This window comes from Aptenodytes patagonicus, chromosome 2 (genome assembly GCF_965638725.1).
Source record: "Aptenodytes patagonicus chromosome 2, bAptPat1.pri.cur, whole genome shotgun sequence".
NCBI classification, from domain to species: domain Eukaryota; kingdom Metazoa; phylum Chordata; class Aves; order Sphenisciformes; family Spheniscidae; genus Aptenodytes; species Aptenodytes patagonicus.
Window position 1 is genome coordinate 148,423,174 of NC_134950.1, and position 17,608 is coordinate 148,440,781.

The 17,608-nt window shown below is 39.1% G+C and overlaps 1 protein-coding gene across 1 annotated transcript in view; it reads right to left on the bottom strand.

The window, feature by feature from the left end:
* The window catches only part of ITGA8 (integrin subunit alpha 8), a 120,567-nt gene that overhangs the window by 81,837 nt on the left and 21,122 nt on the right, over positions 1-17,608 (bottom strand). The window contains exons 9-13 of the mRNA XM_076331614.1: positions 14,516-14,559; positions 13,496-13,552; positions 13,262-13,314; positions 7,575-7,780; positions 5,212-5,403 (exon numbers count right to left, since the gene is read on the bottom strand). Of these exons, the coding sequence (XP_076187729.1) occupies positions 5,212-5,403; positions 7,575-7,780; positions 13,262-13,314; positions 13,496-13,552; positions 14,516-14,559 (552 nt within the window). The remainder of the gene's footprint in view (positions 1-5,211; positions 5,404-7,574; positions 7,781-13,261; positions 13,315-13,495; positions 13,553-14,515; positions 14,560-17,608) is intronic.

Sequence of the window (17,608 nt, forward strand, 5' to 3'; positions counted from 1 at the left end):
CTCACTAGCCTTATCCAACTATAAAGTTTGGTCAGGTTCTGCCTAACTCTTACATGACTACAGAGGAAGGAGCATCCATCCATTCATTACCACCATCACCACTGTTTGGCATTGCAATTCTTCTGCTAGATGAGGAACAGAGCTCTGTTTGGGGCTGAAGGTGATGAATACCAACACAGAGAGAGGGCAGCTGCATGTTTTTAGAGCAACACAGCTGTTAGGATGATCAGCACAGTTTTCTGCCTCTGCTGCTTCCCAGGGTTGAAAGTTTCCCACTACCTCCAAGCCTGCAAAGCAGAGACTACCATATTATCACCCCTGCTGTGTTGATAAAGGAACAGTTCTGGGCACGTAACATCTGGAGTGTCTGCAAGTATGACAATTTACAGAAGTCCTTCCCTGGAAAGCTGTGGAGATGTAAACCAAGGGTTGTGCTTAATAACAAAAACTAAATCCTCCCTGTTGAAAGATTAGAAAAATCCCTGTATTTTCACAATGCTGAGAGTAGAGGTCTGTTACTATTACAGTGATAACATCTATGCCAGGGCAGCTAAAGACAGATGGTCATTACACTGACAGGACTGCTAACGAGAAGGAAAAGCAGCCCTGTCTGCATGCTGACCCTACTAGAGAAAGTTTCATTTTTAGGTACGATGCTGACCAGGTGGCTGTTCAGCTGTCTGTATCCTGTGCTCTGTGCAGTGAGTGGCTACACAAGTGAAATTAAAATAAAGTCAGGGCATGAGCTTGAGCACTGTGTTGGTACTGTCCAGATTTTTATATTAGCACAGACTCTGGTCTGATTTTGTGTGTGCAAGTTAGTACTCTTCCAGACAGTGGCCAGGAATGGTCTGGGGAATAGCCTGGGCCAAGGACCTTTCCCAAAAGGCTGTTTGGATATGGCCATCCTGTTTCAGTGGGCTGGAGGGTTTCATCTGATGCTGGTGAGCTGTGCTGTGCCATGTAGCCTTAAAGCCAGACCACAGTTCGTGGCTCACTTTTTATTTTCTTGCACAAACATAATCACTGATACCAATGAAAAAGATTTGGGATTATTGTTTTGTCAAGTACTAATTCTGATTTTCTTCTCAGTAGGGAACATACAGCTTTTTTTTTTTTAATGTCAGATAAGTTTGAAACCCAGGTCAATGGTAAAATCTTTATTAGAAGCAATGCTTTAGCCAGACATAAGTCACACTTTACACACTGCTTTTTACACAAAAAAGTATAAAGAAGAGGCAGCAGCGATGACAAGACTGAACCATCATCTGGTACAGCAGGACTGGTGTGCCATTTGCCTCTGCACAAGGCTTACAGGATTGCTAAAACATATGGCTGAGGGAGGGAATATGACAGAGGTCTGTAAAATAAGAGTGGACTAAAGAATTGTTTACTGTCTCTTCAGTATAAGAACTAGGGCACATCCAAAGAAACTGTCCAGTGGAACATTCAAGACTTGAATGGCATGCAGTGAAAAGAATTACTTCTTCACAAAATGTGCAGTTAGGCTGTGGGGCCCCTTGACACAGGTTGCTGTGGGTGCCAAAAGCTCACACGAGTTCTAAAACTGATAGGTCAAATTCATGGAAGAAAAGTCTGTCAAGCGCTACTAAATTTGAAGATGCCACCTCTGACTCAGGGACACCTTGCTCCTCCAGTTGGTTAGAGCTGGGTGAATATTCTGGGAAATATTACAACAACTGAGCAATTTCCTGGATATCTGTTGTTGGCCACTGCTGGAGACACGCTACGGTGCTAGACAGATCTTTCACCTGTATCAGTATGGCTGTATTATGTTCTTCCCTGCCTGCTCTGTTACTCCACCATTAAACCTGTCCATGCTCAGTTTTCTCCCATATTTATTATGCAACTGGGGTCCTGGGGGACAAGAGGGTCTTCCTCTGCCTTTCCTAGATAAGACCAGGAAGCAGGAGGTGGTCTCTCTCCCTTTGCTGGCCAGGAGTTGCAGGAAGAGAAGGAAGGAGAAACCACTCTTCCATCCACAGGAAAGCTGGGGGATTTGAACAGCACTGAGTATTAGGCAACTTCTGTCTGCTCCCTATTTCCTTCTCTGTTCCTGAGCTTATACAGGCATTTGGATGAAGAGGGAAAGATATCACTTCCTGTACCAAATGGCTGCTCTTTCCCAGAAGGCTAATAGGTGGATCTCAGCCTGAATTGAACTCCCAACCAAGAGAGGATTTAACCTTTGTCCAACAGGAGAAAAATTTGACTGTGATTCACCCTCACTTTTTAGGAACTGTATTCCCCAACTTGTAACTCAGTCTCTAAGAGCACTGGTTCCTGGGCTCAATACAGCGAGCCCAGAATGAAGCTCAGTGGTCTGTGATAAGAAGCCACACAAGCAGGTGGTATCTTCTGGCCTCCAGGTCTGTGACCTGCTCCAAGAACATTAATACATGGTCTGATTTAAAGAAGGTCTGAAACTCTAAAAGCTCTGAAAATGCTACACAGTGCATTAAAAATGAAATGGCAGAGTAACTCCCATCTCTCAGCCTCTCATTTCCTAGCAGGGATATGCCTGCCTCATGGACAATGTTAGGCACAAGGGCTTGAATAAATTGTACAAGCACAGCTATAGTTATATGAGTCCTCACAAATTGGTGTCAGTCCTGAACTTCTTGCAAGCGTGATCCCTTTTTGAGCTCATTTGTCTTCACACAACACTTGAACTCTAGCCATGGAAGAGCTAATTGCTTGGTGAATGTCACCTTAGACTGTGGCAATACATGGTTACACCTGCAGCCAGACATTAAAGTTGGCTCTCATTTCCCAGTCTATGGGAACTGAACTTCTGAGAGTGATGAGTCAGCATAGTTTGGTTTTATTACTTTTTTCTTTTTATAAAATGGTTTATTTTGTAATATACACATTAAAACGCTTAAATGAAAATTTTGGGAGATTTTTTCCTAATCTTTCACAACCCTCTTCAAATCACAGTCACGACCAGTAGTTTGGGAAGCACTGACTTAAAGGCTAGTTTCCTAGACTTTCTATAGTCAGCAAATACTCTGCCTCTCAGCTGACATCTAAAATAAAACTTCCTTCCTATTCCTTCCAAGTTCAGTCCCTTGTTTCCTTCTTGTACAAGGGCTGCCCTTCAGCATTTCCGTCAGGAGGTGAAGAAGAAAAGCTCTTTGACACAAGAAGGATTACTTACTTCATTGCTTAGTGTGTTTGTCCTGGACTTGCATTTCCCCATATTATTTCCTTTCTTTTTTTTCCTTTTTCCCATAGGAAGGCATTCTATTTTTGTGCTAATATTGTGCCATGGTTGTGCTATTTTTATAGCTCTGTTTTGGTGCTTCAAGTCTTTGTGAATTAAGGAAGAGGTGGTTGACTGACAGTAAGGTTTTTTTCTTCTGTCATTTTCTGACAGATTCTCACCAGTACTCTGGACTGCCTAGCCAGATATTCAACTGAGGGATGGAGGGAAAAGCGAGCTACAGTAAATGCAGAGGGGTTTTTTTGCTAAAATAAGTAATTCATGTAATAAAACGAAACCATCTAACACATAGTGAGCTGATATCACAATGTGAAATTCTGCAAGTAGGATGCATAGTGGAGCCAACAATGACAAGCAGAATAACTCCAAGAAATCTCACAACTGAATCGACTATAGCAGTTCCTCAGTACACATTTAAAAAGATTGAGACCCATCACCCAAACATTTCACAAATTAGCTTAAAAGATGTTCCACATAAAGTATGCTAATACACTAGTTAGACTTCTTTTCTTTCTTCCCCGTGTAACTCAAAGAAGACCTGAACGAATCTCTCCCTTCCCTCTCTCTATCTTTTCAATCTCAGAAATGTCAGGAATGCAACATCCTGTTTTCTTTGGTTTTGCTGGGGGGCCTTGTGGTTGCTTTAGGAAATGTTTAAATGCTGAAACTTTAATAAAGAGCTCCGTTGTCCAAAAGAACCTCATCAGTCAAGGACAATGAAAGACTATTAATAGCAACATCAACAATATGCAAACAAAAAGTCAGAACAGTGTTTAAAAGCCCTTTCTTTTCTCAAATGCTAAAGATCCTCTGACTTCAGTCTTGTGATAGCCTCACTTTACTACTCTGCAATCAGCTTTTCTGTTTGTAAAACTGTAATTTCTATTGTAAACACCCCTTCCCAGAAACTCTCTTCCGCTTCTGAAAAAAGACACCTCTTTCAAGATTTTTACAATCCATCACAAAAAGGTAAAAGAGATCCCATTTTTGTCCTTTTGAAAATCACAATTTTCACTTTTGAAACAATACAACTTTTAAGAACACTAGCCTTGAAACAACCCAGGCTAACTAAAGTGATTTCATACTAAGTTAGGGAAGTAAAGACTTAGCATTTTACTGTGGATGAAGCTTTCACAATAACAAAATATGATGTTTTACTGCACACCCTTGCTAAGGCTTCTGAATTGTGATGAAAATAAACAAAACAGATTTGCTTCTAGAGGAAAGAGAGAGTAAATACAAGCACATTTAAAATAGCTCCAACATTCAAACCACTTATGATACTACGAACATGCCTCTTAAAAAAATAACTACCTCCCCAGCGAAACTCAACTAAAGTTACAAACTTGATAAATTTGAATGCATGTCAGTTAAACTAATAAGGAAGAATCAAAGCTAACCTAAAAAGGAAGAGTCCATATAGCAGAATGAAAACATAAAAGGGATGGAAAGGCCCAAATGAAATATCTGCCTTTCAGCAATGTCTTTGCACTCTCTGCTTTTTTGTAATGTAATCAATGCCATTAAGAACCTAAGCTCAGTGTCTCTTCTGACAGCAAAAAACAACTTAGCAACACAACCAAGTCAATCCCTTCTTCTACAACACAACACAACACGTTTTTAATTAAGAAAGAATGCCAGAATGAAGGAGACCTTACAAGTTCGAACATAAGCTGAGAGCATTCAGTTTTTGGAAGTGGGGGGAAAGGGTTAAGCTTTTTATTGTAAACTTCACATGCTTTATGTTAATGTAACTATTTAAGCCCTTTCTTGCCTTTCTGATCATGTCTTTTGACAGGAAAGGGAGTTTTGTCTGATTTTAACTCTCAGGAAAGCAAGCTAGAACTACACAAAAATGTCTGTTCTTTATTCTGACCTCTGCCTTCCAAAAGGAGCAGTTTAGGCATGATGCATTTTCCAGAGAATGGAAGTATGAAATTCCCTTTCTAATGGAAAAATCTTACCTGGGTAATCATTCTTGTCTACATCTGAGTCTCCTCTTAGAGTGAAGCCAAATCCCGAAGGCATGGACTGTGAGGCCCACGCTCCATTGAGAACCTGGGAAGGGTTAGTATTTAACCCATTACTATATCCATTGTAAATGAGCACTTTCCCTCTTCTGTCTTCTCCTGCAAATGGTGCACCAATAGCAATGTCTGCAGTGTAATAAAAGAATAAAAAGAATGGACACAATTAAAATAAAGCAAAAATTAAGTTCCTGCAGGAAAACAGATATAAATGGCTTCTGCTACATACATGCAAGAACTTCAAAGTTCTGTACTTCTGTATGGATTCTAGTTTTAAGGCAAATATACAAAAATGTTTGCAGTGTCTCTCCTGTGTCAAATTTTCATCACAAAAGCTTATAAAATCATCCTATGAAGGGGTTACTGCATTATACTAAACAGCCAGCCCACACTGGATTCCTCTAGCATATTTCCAGGGCATTTAATAAGCTTTAATAAACCAAGATCTAATGAATGCCTGCTTCTACGTCCATATTTTTCAACAGACACAAATTTTCCTTGATTCCCTCTATTACCTAATTAATAAGAAACAGCTGTTAGATAAAAATAATTTTCTTTTTCCAGATAAAATATTCAACATAGGCAAAAAAACCCATGCCCCTCAAACATCCAGTGCTTTAGTATGCAAAAGAGAACAATGGAATATAATGTTTTCATCTATTCCAAGCCAACATCTTATTGAGAAATGGGAATAGTACTGAGTCAGGAATTTAACAGAAGGCCTTGGGCATTATGCAATTAAGCACTGTAATCCTTAAAAAAATGAGGTGCCATATCCAAGAAGTGGAACTCACAATGCTCTTCTTAGTTCCTATGCATGGGATATGGAAAGAATCATGTGTCTAGATTGAGGTTCAACAGCTGCACTAGCTGGAAACACTAGTGGAGGATACATATCTACAGCTCTCATTTTTAGGTTCTGATCTAGGAGCTGGTGCTGGACTCCTTTATTAAACTTGACTTCAGCACGTGGAGTTTGCACCTTCACTCTGAAGGCAGGAGCATACCAAAGCTCTGTGACTGTCATCTTCAGTTATGAAGCAGAAGACTTTGGCTCTAGATCCTTCTAAGCCTTCTCTATACAGCGAGAGAGAAAAGCAGGAATGTCTCCTCCCTGCCTCACCAGAATGCTGGGGAGCAGGGATACAAACCTTCCCTGCCCAGCAAAGCTGAGGGAATCTGCTATTGCTCACAGGTAGAAAACAGGAAGTCTCTACTGTGGGGTCCAGCTGGGCTGAACTCCATGGTGGGATTCCAGGACAATCCAGTGAGGGTATTCTCAGCAGTCACAATGCAATGGCTTCTACCCACAGGATGGTATTCGGATTTTGTGTACCCTGAACGCCAATACAATTCTATGGCTCCTGACATGACTTATCACTTGCACAGGAGCCACACATGGGTGACATTGCCCTAGAGTCTAGTAGCTAGAGCACCATGAAAAACAGCCCTCAAGTTAAGGAGGAGTTAAGTCCATTAATTTTTCCTTAGTGGGCAACTATCTTTACGGCTACTGTGCAAAATATCTCCTCCAGGAAAAACTCCTTGGGGTTTTAGATGCAGAGATGCCTGCTTTGCAGATCCCTAACATCCTGGAAATAAGAAGTAAGGAAATGCATGCAGGGAAAACCAGGGTGTTACTGATCATGTCTAGGAGGCTAACTCTAGGTGCTCAAGGCATCCAGGCTATCTCAGATAATTAAGCAAGTTAGTTTACTTGGACTGTTTTCTTGAATTTAGGCTCCCAGTTAACTTACATGAAAGTTTTGTTGTGTGCGTGTGCTATAGGCATTTGAAAAAGGTCCCATTATGCACCTGTTTCTTTCGGTGCCCAAGTACCAATGGAAGTCTGATTCCAAAATAGTATGTCTGTACTTGTCCAATTCTTTTTTCATTGTGGGCAAAACGTTCCATTTACTGAGCCTCATTCAATTCTCAAACTCATCCAAGCATTTGAGGAGAGAAGAACTCTGCTTTTAAACAAATACAACATCTTAACTAAGTATTTAAATGTAATTATAGTCATAAAACAACAGATAATATTTTTATTCAAATGAACATGCTACTATTTAGTAAAAAATAGCAATGTAGTCAATATGACTGTCCTCCTATAGGTAAGATTTTCATGAGTTGGCCATCAGTTTCATTAGGATTAGTGTAAATTCTGCTGACTTTCAAAGGCAGTTGCATGTTAAAAAGCCTTTTTCAGGCACTGCACAGACACTTCATATTCACTGCTTAGCCATTTTTAATTTCAATGTTATACAGAGATATATAGTACTACATTACATATAAATTACCATTATATCCATCTTGATTGAGATCTCCAAGGTGCGTGATTGCACTGCCAAATCTACCGAACACTTCAGTGCCTGTCAGAATTTGCGCATCTCGGAAGAGGAAGGCACTTTCTTGCAGGTATAGATAAACTTGCCCAACTTCTTTAGGCTTGCTTTCAAATTCTCGTTCCATAAAGAGAGGGGCACCAACTAAGATATCATCTAAACTGGAACAGTCAAAGAAAATCCAGTGTCACTGAGAGATTGTAATCAACACAGTTCATGTATTTGTTAAACAGGAAGCTGATAATTATCATAGGGTCATAGACTAACTGAGGTAAGACGGCACTTCTGGAGTTCTTCTAGTCCAAACACTTGGTCAAAGCATGGTCAACTAGGGAAGGCTGCCCAGGGCCGTGCCCACTGCAGTTTTGAATATCTCCATGGATGGAGACTCCACAATCTCTCTGGTCAACTGCTGCCAGTGTTTGATCACCCTCATAGCAAAAATGTTTCTTCCTAGGTTTAAACGGAATTTCTTGCACTTCAATTTATGCCCACAATAGACACTGAAAAGCTATGCTTTGCAGTTAATGACCCAGAAGTCAGAGGGGATCTGTGTTACTAGAACAAATTCTGTAGATCTATCCTGATAACAGTGCTAGTGAGAGACAAATTTTAGTATAAAATCTAGCTTTTAAAAATTATACATCAGTAAGTGAACAACAGAACAAAAATTGCCACTTTCCAGCAGATTTTTGAAGTAATATACATAAAACATGGGTAGAGCATCAATTAATAAAGAATGCCTCATCACTAATTCAAATGGAAGCTGGAGACAAAGCCAAAGCTTTATTTCTGAAAACACTTCTGTTGAATATTAGGTACATGAGTAGTTGCAGTGCTCATGTAATTTGCTGTATTAAGTATTAAAGAGAAAGGACATCATAAAATCACAAAAATATGAGGCTTAGAGGGAAAAGTCCTTCTGTTCATTTTGCTACTCCAAGAAAAATCAGTAAAAGAAGACAGACTAATCAAAGGATATTTTGCATGTTGTTGTTCTAAATGGGGGTGTTTTGAAACATGTTACCAACATTTATTTAGTGGGAAAAAAAGACCCTTTACTGGACAGTAAAAAAATAGAATCAGGCAAGATTGATAGACACTAGACACGTAACAAGCAGAAATATTCTTAATAGATTATTCTGAGATATGAAATGATAGTATCAGATTAATTTCTGAAGGTTGCTCAAGACTGTATAAACTAATAGGATAATTCCCATTATATTCAGTGGACATTGGTCATCCATATTAAGGAACCCTGTTACTGCAAGTAACTAGTACTACTTGATGCCAGAATTTTTAATTTGGAAAACATATTCTCTTGCTCTAACATGAAACTTTGCTCAAACTTTGTAAGACCTGTAGAAAACTTTCTACTCTCAATTCATCATATCCCCAATAGTGATGTTTTCACAAAGGCTTTATCCATGAGTAAATCAATTAGTAAAACTGCACTACACTGTTTTTCCCAATCCTGATAGAAAAACCCCCGTAAGATTTAGGAGTAGCTCAGCTAGTACTTTACCATAGATATATACTATGGTTCTAAGATACACACAATAGAATTTAGTACAGAATATCTCACCTAGAAGCCTTTTAATCACATTGTAGAACTTACACATTCTATACATTGTGACAAAGCACTTCTAGAAATGTTATTTTTCCATTGAGTTTTATAGTATGTTTCCATAAAGGAAACTGTAATTCAAAATGTCAGGTCACTTTGGTACAGTTGTTCTATTCTTTATATGTCAGATTTTACCCCATGGCATGAATAGCTAAAAAAGGAAGGAAGCAGATGCTGACTTGACATCAAAGGTGGGATTTTCCTTTCACACGAAACATCAAAAGTCCTCCTCTACTAATGGAAGGTGTTCATGGTTGGGACAGAATGTCAGCTGAAACGGTTGCCATGAAACAATAGCAATAACAAAAACAGATCATGAATGCTCTTTTTTTTACAAGTTATTTTACATATGCCATGTACTAAAAGCATTACACAGTAGCTGTATCATCAATTATTATTTTATTACATTGCAGTCAAGATATTCCCAGTAAGATTGGGACCCCATGGTGTTATGCGCTGTATAAACTATGAAGTAAAAGATAAGCTTGGCTCTAATGAATATTTTACAAATGAAGGATTGTAACCCTAAAGGAAGATTTTTTTAGAGGTGGTAAGGAACCAAAAGATTCAGAGCCAGGAGGCTCCCAGTACATCGATGTAAAATAACTAGATACCTAGATACCTTTAAAACTCTGGTCTATAGAGCAATATCCAGAATGCCTAAAATGATGAAAAGAGAGAGGCAGACTATCTATCATCCACAGTGGCCTAAAATTCTCTAAGCAGAAGCCTAACCCGGAATACAAGATTCACCAGGTGAGACAGAAAGCAAGCAGACAGGAGCTGGAGTCTGTTGTGCAGGGATCACAGCATCTCAGCTGGAAGTGCACAGTGTTAGGATATTTTTCTAGGAAAATTTCTACTTTGTTAAAATAAATGACAATGATTGTATAAAATGCATGAATAGTCCAGGGAGCAGGGACCAGAACCCAGTAGCTCGTCTTCTGATGTGCTGAGGGAAAGGTGGGAGGAAGGTAGTCATCTGAATTACACTGACCTATCTCTAAACTGGTTACGGGCAGCAGAGCTATCTGGAACACCCACAGCACTTAGTTCGCCTTCCCTCCAAGTCTTGGCATGTCCCACCCACACCAAAGCCTTCCTTTCCTCATCCTCTTGATTTTCCCCCTTCTCTGTCAGTGCTGAGCTCTGTAGGTCAAGGCAAGCTGCTTCAGCAAGTCCTCTGCAAGAAGAAATTCTCCCTCAGGCCATTCTAGGGTTTTGGGTTTGGTTTTTTTTTTTTTGCACTGTCACAGCAGTGTACTATAGCCAGAGAGGAAGGATTCTTCAGCTACCCTGCTCTCTCTGATCCTCATTTACCTATTCCTGGTTTCTCTCCAAATGGGTGATAAGCAAGCAATTGCTGCTTACCATGCTTTATAGTCAGTTTTACCTTCCAGCTCCTACAGTTTAAGGATTTAGACATCAAGCAGTCAAGGGGGGGTCACTTGTTGGGTTATAAGGACCTATGTGATTAGAATTATGCATTTTTGTTGGTGAAGGAGGATATTTCAATTGGCTTTTAAATTATAGCAGTTTATATTTACAAAATTAGAGTTCTGAGCCAAATTCAGATTGATGTGATCCCTTTTAAAAGGCCATAAGAGCAAAACAAAAGCAAAAGCCCCTGGACAGTAATATTAAACCATAAAGTGCAGTTCAGCTTGCAGTGGTATTTTGAACTGGTTCATCAGATTTATTTCATTACTGCACTAAGATGTTGCAGTTAACATAAATTATATATTTATTTTTGTTCCAGCACAGAAAAGTAACCAGCCAGTATTGCTTCCCTTCTGATAAAAAAATCTTTAAAAAGCACAAGCTGACCACCTGCTGAGACTGTATGCAGTTTCTTTGTATCCTGCTGAGTAATAAAAAACAGGAGTATGGGAAATGTCAAGAGGTCAAAATATAACTATGGGAAGCTTTGATATAGGTCAAATAAAAGACCAGTAAACAGTTTATTCCACTATTTTTATTGGACTGTTTCAGTCTAAATTGAAAGTGTTCTCTTTTTTCCTCTTTACTAGGAATGCAGTCTGTAAGTTGATGGCAAAGCTTGATTTGTTAAGTTTCATTGTGGATTTCTCATTATTAGCAGTGGGCAACTAAACAGTAGTTCAAACAATATCCTCAATTTCCCTGCTCTGCCTACAATCCTGATGTGATGCAGATAAAAGTGCAAGAGTTACCCTGGAACACCTGCAGAACTGCTGGAGCAGAAGGTCTACAGAGCTTTTTTCCTAGCATGAGCCTAATCTTTGACCCATGTCATCAGTTTTATTACAGCAAAGCATCATTCCTATTAATCTTTTCAGCGTATAACTTAATCAGGTTTCTTGTACCGATAAGGCCATCACTACCTCCTTTGTCCTTAGCTGCACAAAAAACCCAAGTGAATTTGAAGTGGTCATTTCCCTTTTGCCTTTTTTTTTACTCGCTCTGTTTTACTCTCCCTTTCAGATAAATATTTCTATCGACTATATGTGCAAACCAGCAAAGACAGACTACATATCTAATCAGACATGTTTATCAAGTAGAGCTTTTTGTGTTTTGTTTTCTGTGGGATGTTTGGATCTGAGAGAGAGTCATTAGATTTCTTTTAAGATATAGACTGGGAGACCACACAGGCCTCAACAGCAGTTTGATTATATTATTGACATAAACTGTGGTCTTAGAGGTACACAGAAAAGATGAGACCTGCCAAGTAACCCTATGGTTCACAGGAAATAACCTGCACAGGAAATAGTTTGGTTCAGTGAGAAGTTAAATAGCCAGTTCCCCGAAAGTCTAATGAGTGTCTATTGTAACTTAGATCAATGTTTCTCCACCCTTTCGCATTAGTAATGCATTACAGTAGGACTAAATTAATCCTGACTCTGTATATCATAAAAATAGTAATTTTCAAAAGCTATGGTACTATGACAAAATTTGAGCTCAGAAACTTGGAAAGATTTGAGTACTATGAAGCCACCACAGAAACTGTTGAAGGTTCTTTTTTTGTTTGGTTGGTTTTTTGTTTGTTTTGGAACTGCAATAACATTTTATCACCTTGTTAATTTTCTCTTTTTTTGTATCCCTCACTCTGTAAAGGGTCACTAGTCACTGATAGGAAGCAATGATTTAGCCCAGAAAAATTATTTAATGCACTATGTTTAAGCACCTAATAAGAAATAATCACAAGAAAAGACTATGAAGTAGACACATCTGAGACATTTTGCAATAGGCAAGAGTATGCCACAGCTCTAAATATAATCCTGGCTCACCTTTGTGCAGACTTCCAAGGCTCTGAGCTTCAGGGATCTTTATCTCCTTGCTAGAAAGCTAGTATCAATATTCACTGACTAAAGTCCTGGTCTTCTAAAACATTTAATCAGACTTTACATGAGTTCAAAGTTAGGAAGCGTTTTGTTCCACAGGGCCTGAAATCCCTGAGTGTCTTAGGCATGACCCTGGGAGCTGAGCAGCATTCTCCCTCAGACAAGCTCAATGCCTGTCATAACAACTACGGGCCATAGACACTTTCTGGTCCTCTGGAGGATGAAAATGGATGGCCAACTGGCAGCTTCTGGAGTGAGGAACTGATGATATTGGAAAGCTTTTAAAATTGAGAAGTGAAGCTATGGATGGTCCACTTGTGAGAAGACTTACCTGCTTTTGAGAATGGGAGAATGAACTTTTGACTTTCACCTATCTCTTCCCAGCAGTAGCTAGTGCTGTTTATTCACTGTTCTTCTACCTGGATCTGTTTCCTAAGACTTTGGACATTCCCGCTCTGCTACACTGCTTTGAATAAATATTCAGGAAGATAAACTCACCCAAACTAGGCCTGCAAATAATTGTGCTACTGTGATTGCACAAAGATAAGCCTACATGAACAATTAAAATTAGAAAAGCAGAGAAGTGAAGAGAAGCGTTTTGAGGTATGAAGCACCTGAAAACCTGTGTTTATTAATAAATATCAGGCATTGCTTCTATGAATGTTCAGTGGAGCTGAATATATTTGGTAACCTACCCATCATTGTTAACATCAGATACTGCAACAGTGTACCCAAAATAAGACGCCATCTGGAAATAAAAAACAACAGATAGGCTTTCATATCAGATATAAATTTTTAAAATTTTTTACTGATAATCCTCTTTGTTTCTATGGTCATTAATTCTAAAAAATATTTTATATATTCTTGAAACTATGTTAATGAAATTATATCCTCTAGAGATATTTCATCACATAGTTGCTTGACATTACCTGTTCACCAGTGAAGTTCTGGATAAAGGTCAAGTCTGAAGAATTAATAATTGAGACCTGGTAACAGAAAAATAGGGAAAGTTTCAGGCACACATGGAGATGCTACACTGTAACATCACTGCAAACCAATTTGACACACTGAAGGATGGTCCAAGAGGCCAAGAAAAAAACAATTCTTTCGTTTCACCAGTTTTCCTGTATGATCTTGAACAAATCACTAAGATTTTATAAGTCTCAGGTCCCCCATGAATAAAATGGGGAAAAGACCATTTTCCTTCCTTACTGGACACTGTGAACAGCAGCAAATCACAGACTATCAGCTAATCAGTGACCACATTAGTACGCATGAAAACATGAACTTAAAACATAAAGAAATATATATACATACATATATACACACACACCCCTTTCCTCTGAAAAATGGTATGAATAAGTTCCAGAGACACAAGGAGTTTTGGGTCCACGAAACTAGAGAATGTGTCTGTGGCTGGGATCTCTGTTTCTCAATCAGGTTAGTTCTGAAACTTTTTTTTTCCTATGAGGTAAAAGATATATCCACACACATATATTGTTTTCTCCCTTCACTTCTAACTGCATATCATGACTCTCTGCATCTGGTATTCAGTGTATATACTTAGCGCACTGAAAATAAAGAGTGGGTATGAATAATCTCAACTTGGACTCCTCTCCACTGTGGACACAGCATTGCACATGAAATATGCTAACCTATGGGTAAGCTTAGATCAGATAACACTGATACTAGTCATACTCAAAGCATGCTTGTAATTGGCTATTGAAAGCAAACTTCAGAAAGGACTAAGTGCTTAATATCCAAAGCCCAAATCAGTAAGGCATTTCAACCCAGCCAGGTAAGCCTGAGGGTGAAAGTCAGTGGCAGATTTCTCTGAATAGAAAGTTTAGGATCAGAGAGACAGAAAAAATAATGTAGACTTTAATCTTCCAAATGGTCTAACTGCATTCTCATTATAAAAAGGATAAAATGTGGGCCCAGTTACATACATAGCCGAAGTTCTGTGCTCCCCTTGGGACTCCAGCAACCAACTCTGAAAAGATAAATGATCAACAGTGAACTGGTTATGCTATCTGAGTGGTGCATGCAACATGCATCCTATGGCACCTAAATTGTTCCTTGACATATAACCCTTAGGATTTGGGTTTGTTATCTGTATCAGAAACACCTACAAATCACTTCATGACATTAATTCATAAGCTATTAACATTCATTCGGTGCATCTAGTTGCATGAAATACTACATCTGAACTGTTGAATACACTAATCCAGAGATCTCTTTCTGCCTAGCATTACTTAGCATAGCACAGTATAATAAAGCTCTTAGTACCATTCAGCTTGTTACCTGACAGCTGTGGGTTGATGGAACCAGAATCAGTTGTGGCATCACACACTAGAGTACAGAAGCTAAACAAAACTGTCCTTACAAATACGTCTTTTCTTTCTGGCTGCACAACAGTTTGTCTCATCTGTTATTTGGCTTGATGCCATGGAAGTGTTTGACAAGTTCTGCACAGGCTATCTAAAAGCATTACAAGGAAATTTTTGTGAGTGGCATTGGGGGAATCCATTGAACAAGAACATGAAACATTGGACCTAGCTGCCTTCTAGGATGTAATTCTGCTCAATGGTGAAATCTTAAACAACTAGTGAAAGAAATGGGAAAAAAAAGAAGAAAAGAACAAAGTCACAGCCTGCAGTCTTACTGTCTAAACCTTCCCTCATTAGGATATCCACATCAAAAGACAGAAGCAGGAACTTCAGATACCAGAGCACCTCAGACACCTGCTTGTATTGACCTAGCATTCCTCTGTTCCTCTCTGGGTTTATATACTCCCCTGTGGTTGAATGTGTTTGGTCAAGGGGAGATGGAAGTAGTAGCGAAGGACTGAACAGGACACAGGACAATTCCCAGGTCAGCCAACAATGTAATTCTTTGTGCCAGTCATTCACATGACTTATTGATTCAAGAACATTCCATTATAAAAATGTGAGTATGCATTAAAAAAAAAAAAAAATATATATATATATAGGTGGCTGCAGACTTCCATTACCAGGGACACATCTTTTTCCCACATTATAGCATTCGGCTCAAAATTTTATTTTTTTTTTAACCCATAGTGGCACAGGACAGGAAACTCTAACTTTATAGGGATTAAGCAGCAGCAGTTCTAGGGAGCTGGGTTCATTTCTAGAAATGTACTATGTCTCTATTGGCTTTGTGAGTCTGGACCATGGAGCTGTTCACCCCCTCAAGAAAGCTACCCCTTAAGCAATACTTTCTGACAGACTGTCAGCCTTACACAAGGAACATAGCTCTTAAGGTATGAAACACCAGGGATCACAGATATTTTCAGCTAACTATATTTTTTGAAACCCTGTACAATTTCAGAACACCTGAAAATATCTAAATCATGGACAAATTTCTATTTATAATTGATTATTTTAACATACTCTACCAAACAGACAGCTGTGACAGGAGCTTTTCTTCTACACTGGATTCAACTTGCAGAGACACAGAAAAACTAGTGTTCAATTTCTAACACACCCACAAAACTTACTTTACAACTTAAAAATCAGACAATGTTCAGCTTGTTTTTAGTTCTCCTGCCACAGCACTCTGTGCTATGAGTTCAGCACATCAGTTAAGTGAGGTTTAAGTCTTGTTGGTATTTAGGTAAAGCCCCAGTGGAACTGTTGGAACTATTGCTGCTAAACCTAGCCCCTGCAGGATGGATTGCTCTGACTTTGTCCTTAGAGAATTACAGAACTATGTTACTGGAGCTGCCACCTTCCAGGGCAGTTTTCCCTGGCCACGTGAAACTAATAAATAACCTGTGTCACCTTTTGCCAGAGGGAACAACTTGAACCTCAGTGTTTGTGCTGAATTCTAAGTTATGTAATGATATTCTGCACATTTAAAAAAATATTTATCTTCTAATTTTGGTCAAAATCTGTTCCTCAGTGCACATTGCTCTACTTTAGCAAATCATGAATGTAGAGTCCCAGAAGGTGGTGTTTTACAGATCATGAAATATTTCAGGTGAAGGTTTCACAGTGATGATGTTTTTAAGCAATGCTATTAAGTCTGTGAGATGTCTGGTTCTTTGTGGATGACAGTTGCTGTCTAAATGCAAATTATTCTAAATATGTCCTGTATCAAACTTACTTGATCCAGAACCTTCACAAAGTCTCAGGCATGATTCTATATTCAGACATTTATATTCCTGTGAATTCAGCTTTTCCTAATTCAAGGGACTAATTGAACACCTCATCTTCCTGTAGAATGTTTTCTCTCCCTCTAAGCCCAGGTTTTAATAAAAATAATTCAATTCTTCTGTCTCCTGCTGTTAAATATAAGGCTCAGGGTAGGAGCAAGAGCACAGGGAACTTGTTCTTACTGCATTATGCCTGTGCAGGAAAATACAATGTATGAAAAGGGTCAGCAAATGAACTGCCCCAGGCACCCCATCCTTAAGGCACATGAACTGGAACTAGGGAAACTTTTACAGAGCCAAGAGCTGCTTTCACCAACAAGAGCTAGCATGCCAGTGTAGACACATGTCTTTGTCCAGAAGCAACTGAATGTTATCTCCTAGCCTAGGCTGTTTATGATGTTTATGTGGCAGTCAGAAGTGTGCCTTCAGCATACACAAATGTTTCCAAGCCACGTTGTATCTGGCCAGCCAGATGCTGAGGTCCAGCAGCCTCTATGCAGGTGAGTAACTTGAGTATGGACCGAAAGACTGTACAGGACTGCACTGTTGGTTCCATTTGTTACTACTGGTCACCAAACTGGCTAAATTAAGTGGCCCCACCTACCATGCTGTCACAGCTCTAACTGCTGAACAGATGCATAGGCACGATACCATAACAACAGATTCAGACTTTTGGGTTACTTAAATTCTGCTCTGTCATGCTATATCTTCTAAGAAAATATTTGCCTCTGAGAATATTGGGTACAGATAGCTTAAGTCTCACCAGTGTTTCAAATGTATAAAAGGTATGTTCCTGCGTAGAGACCCAAAATGAGGAATTTAATAGGTGCACAACCATATGGTTTCCATTCAAGTATATAGCTTC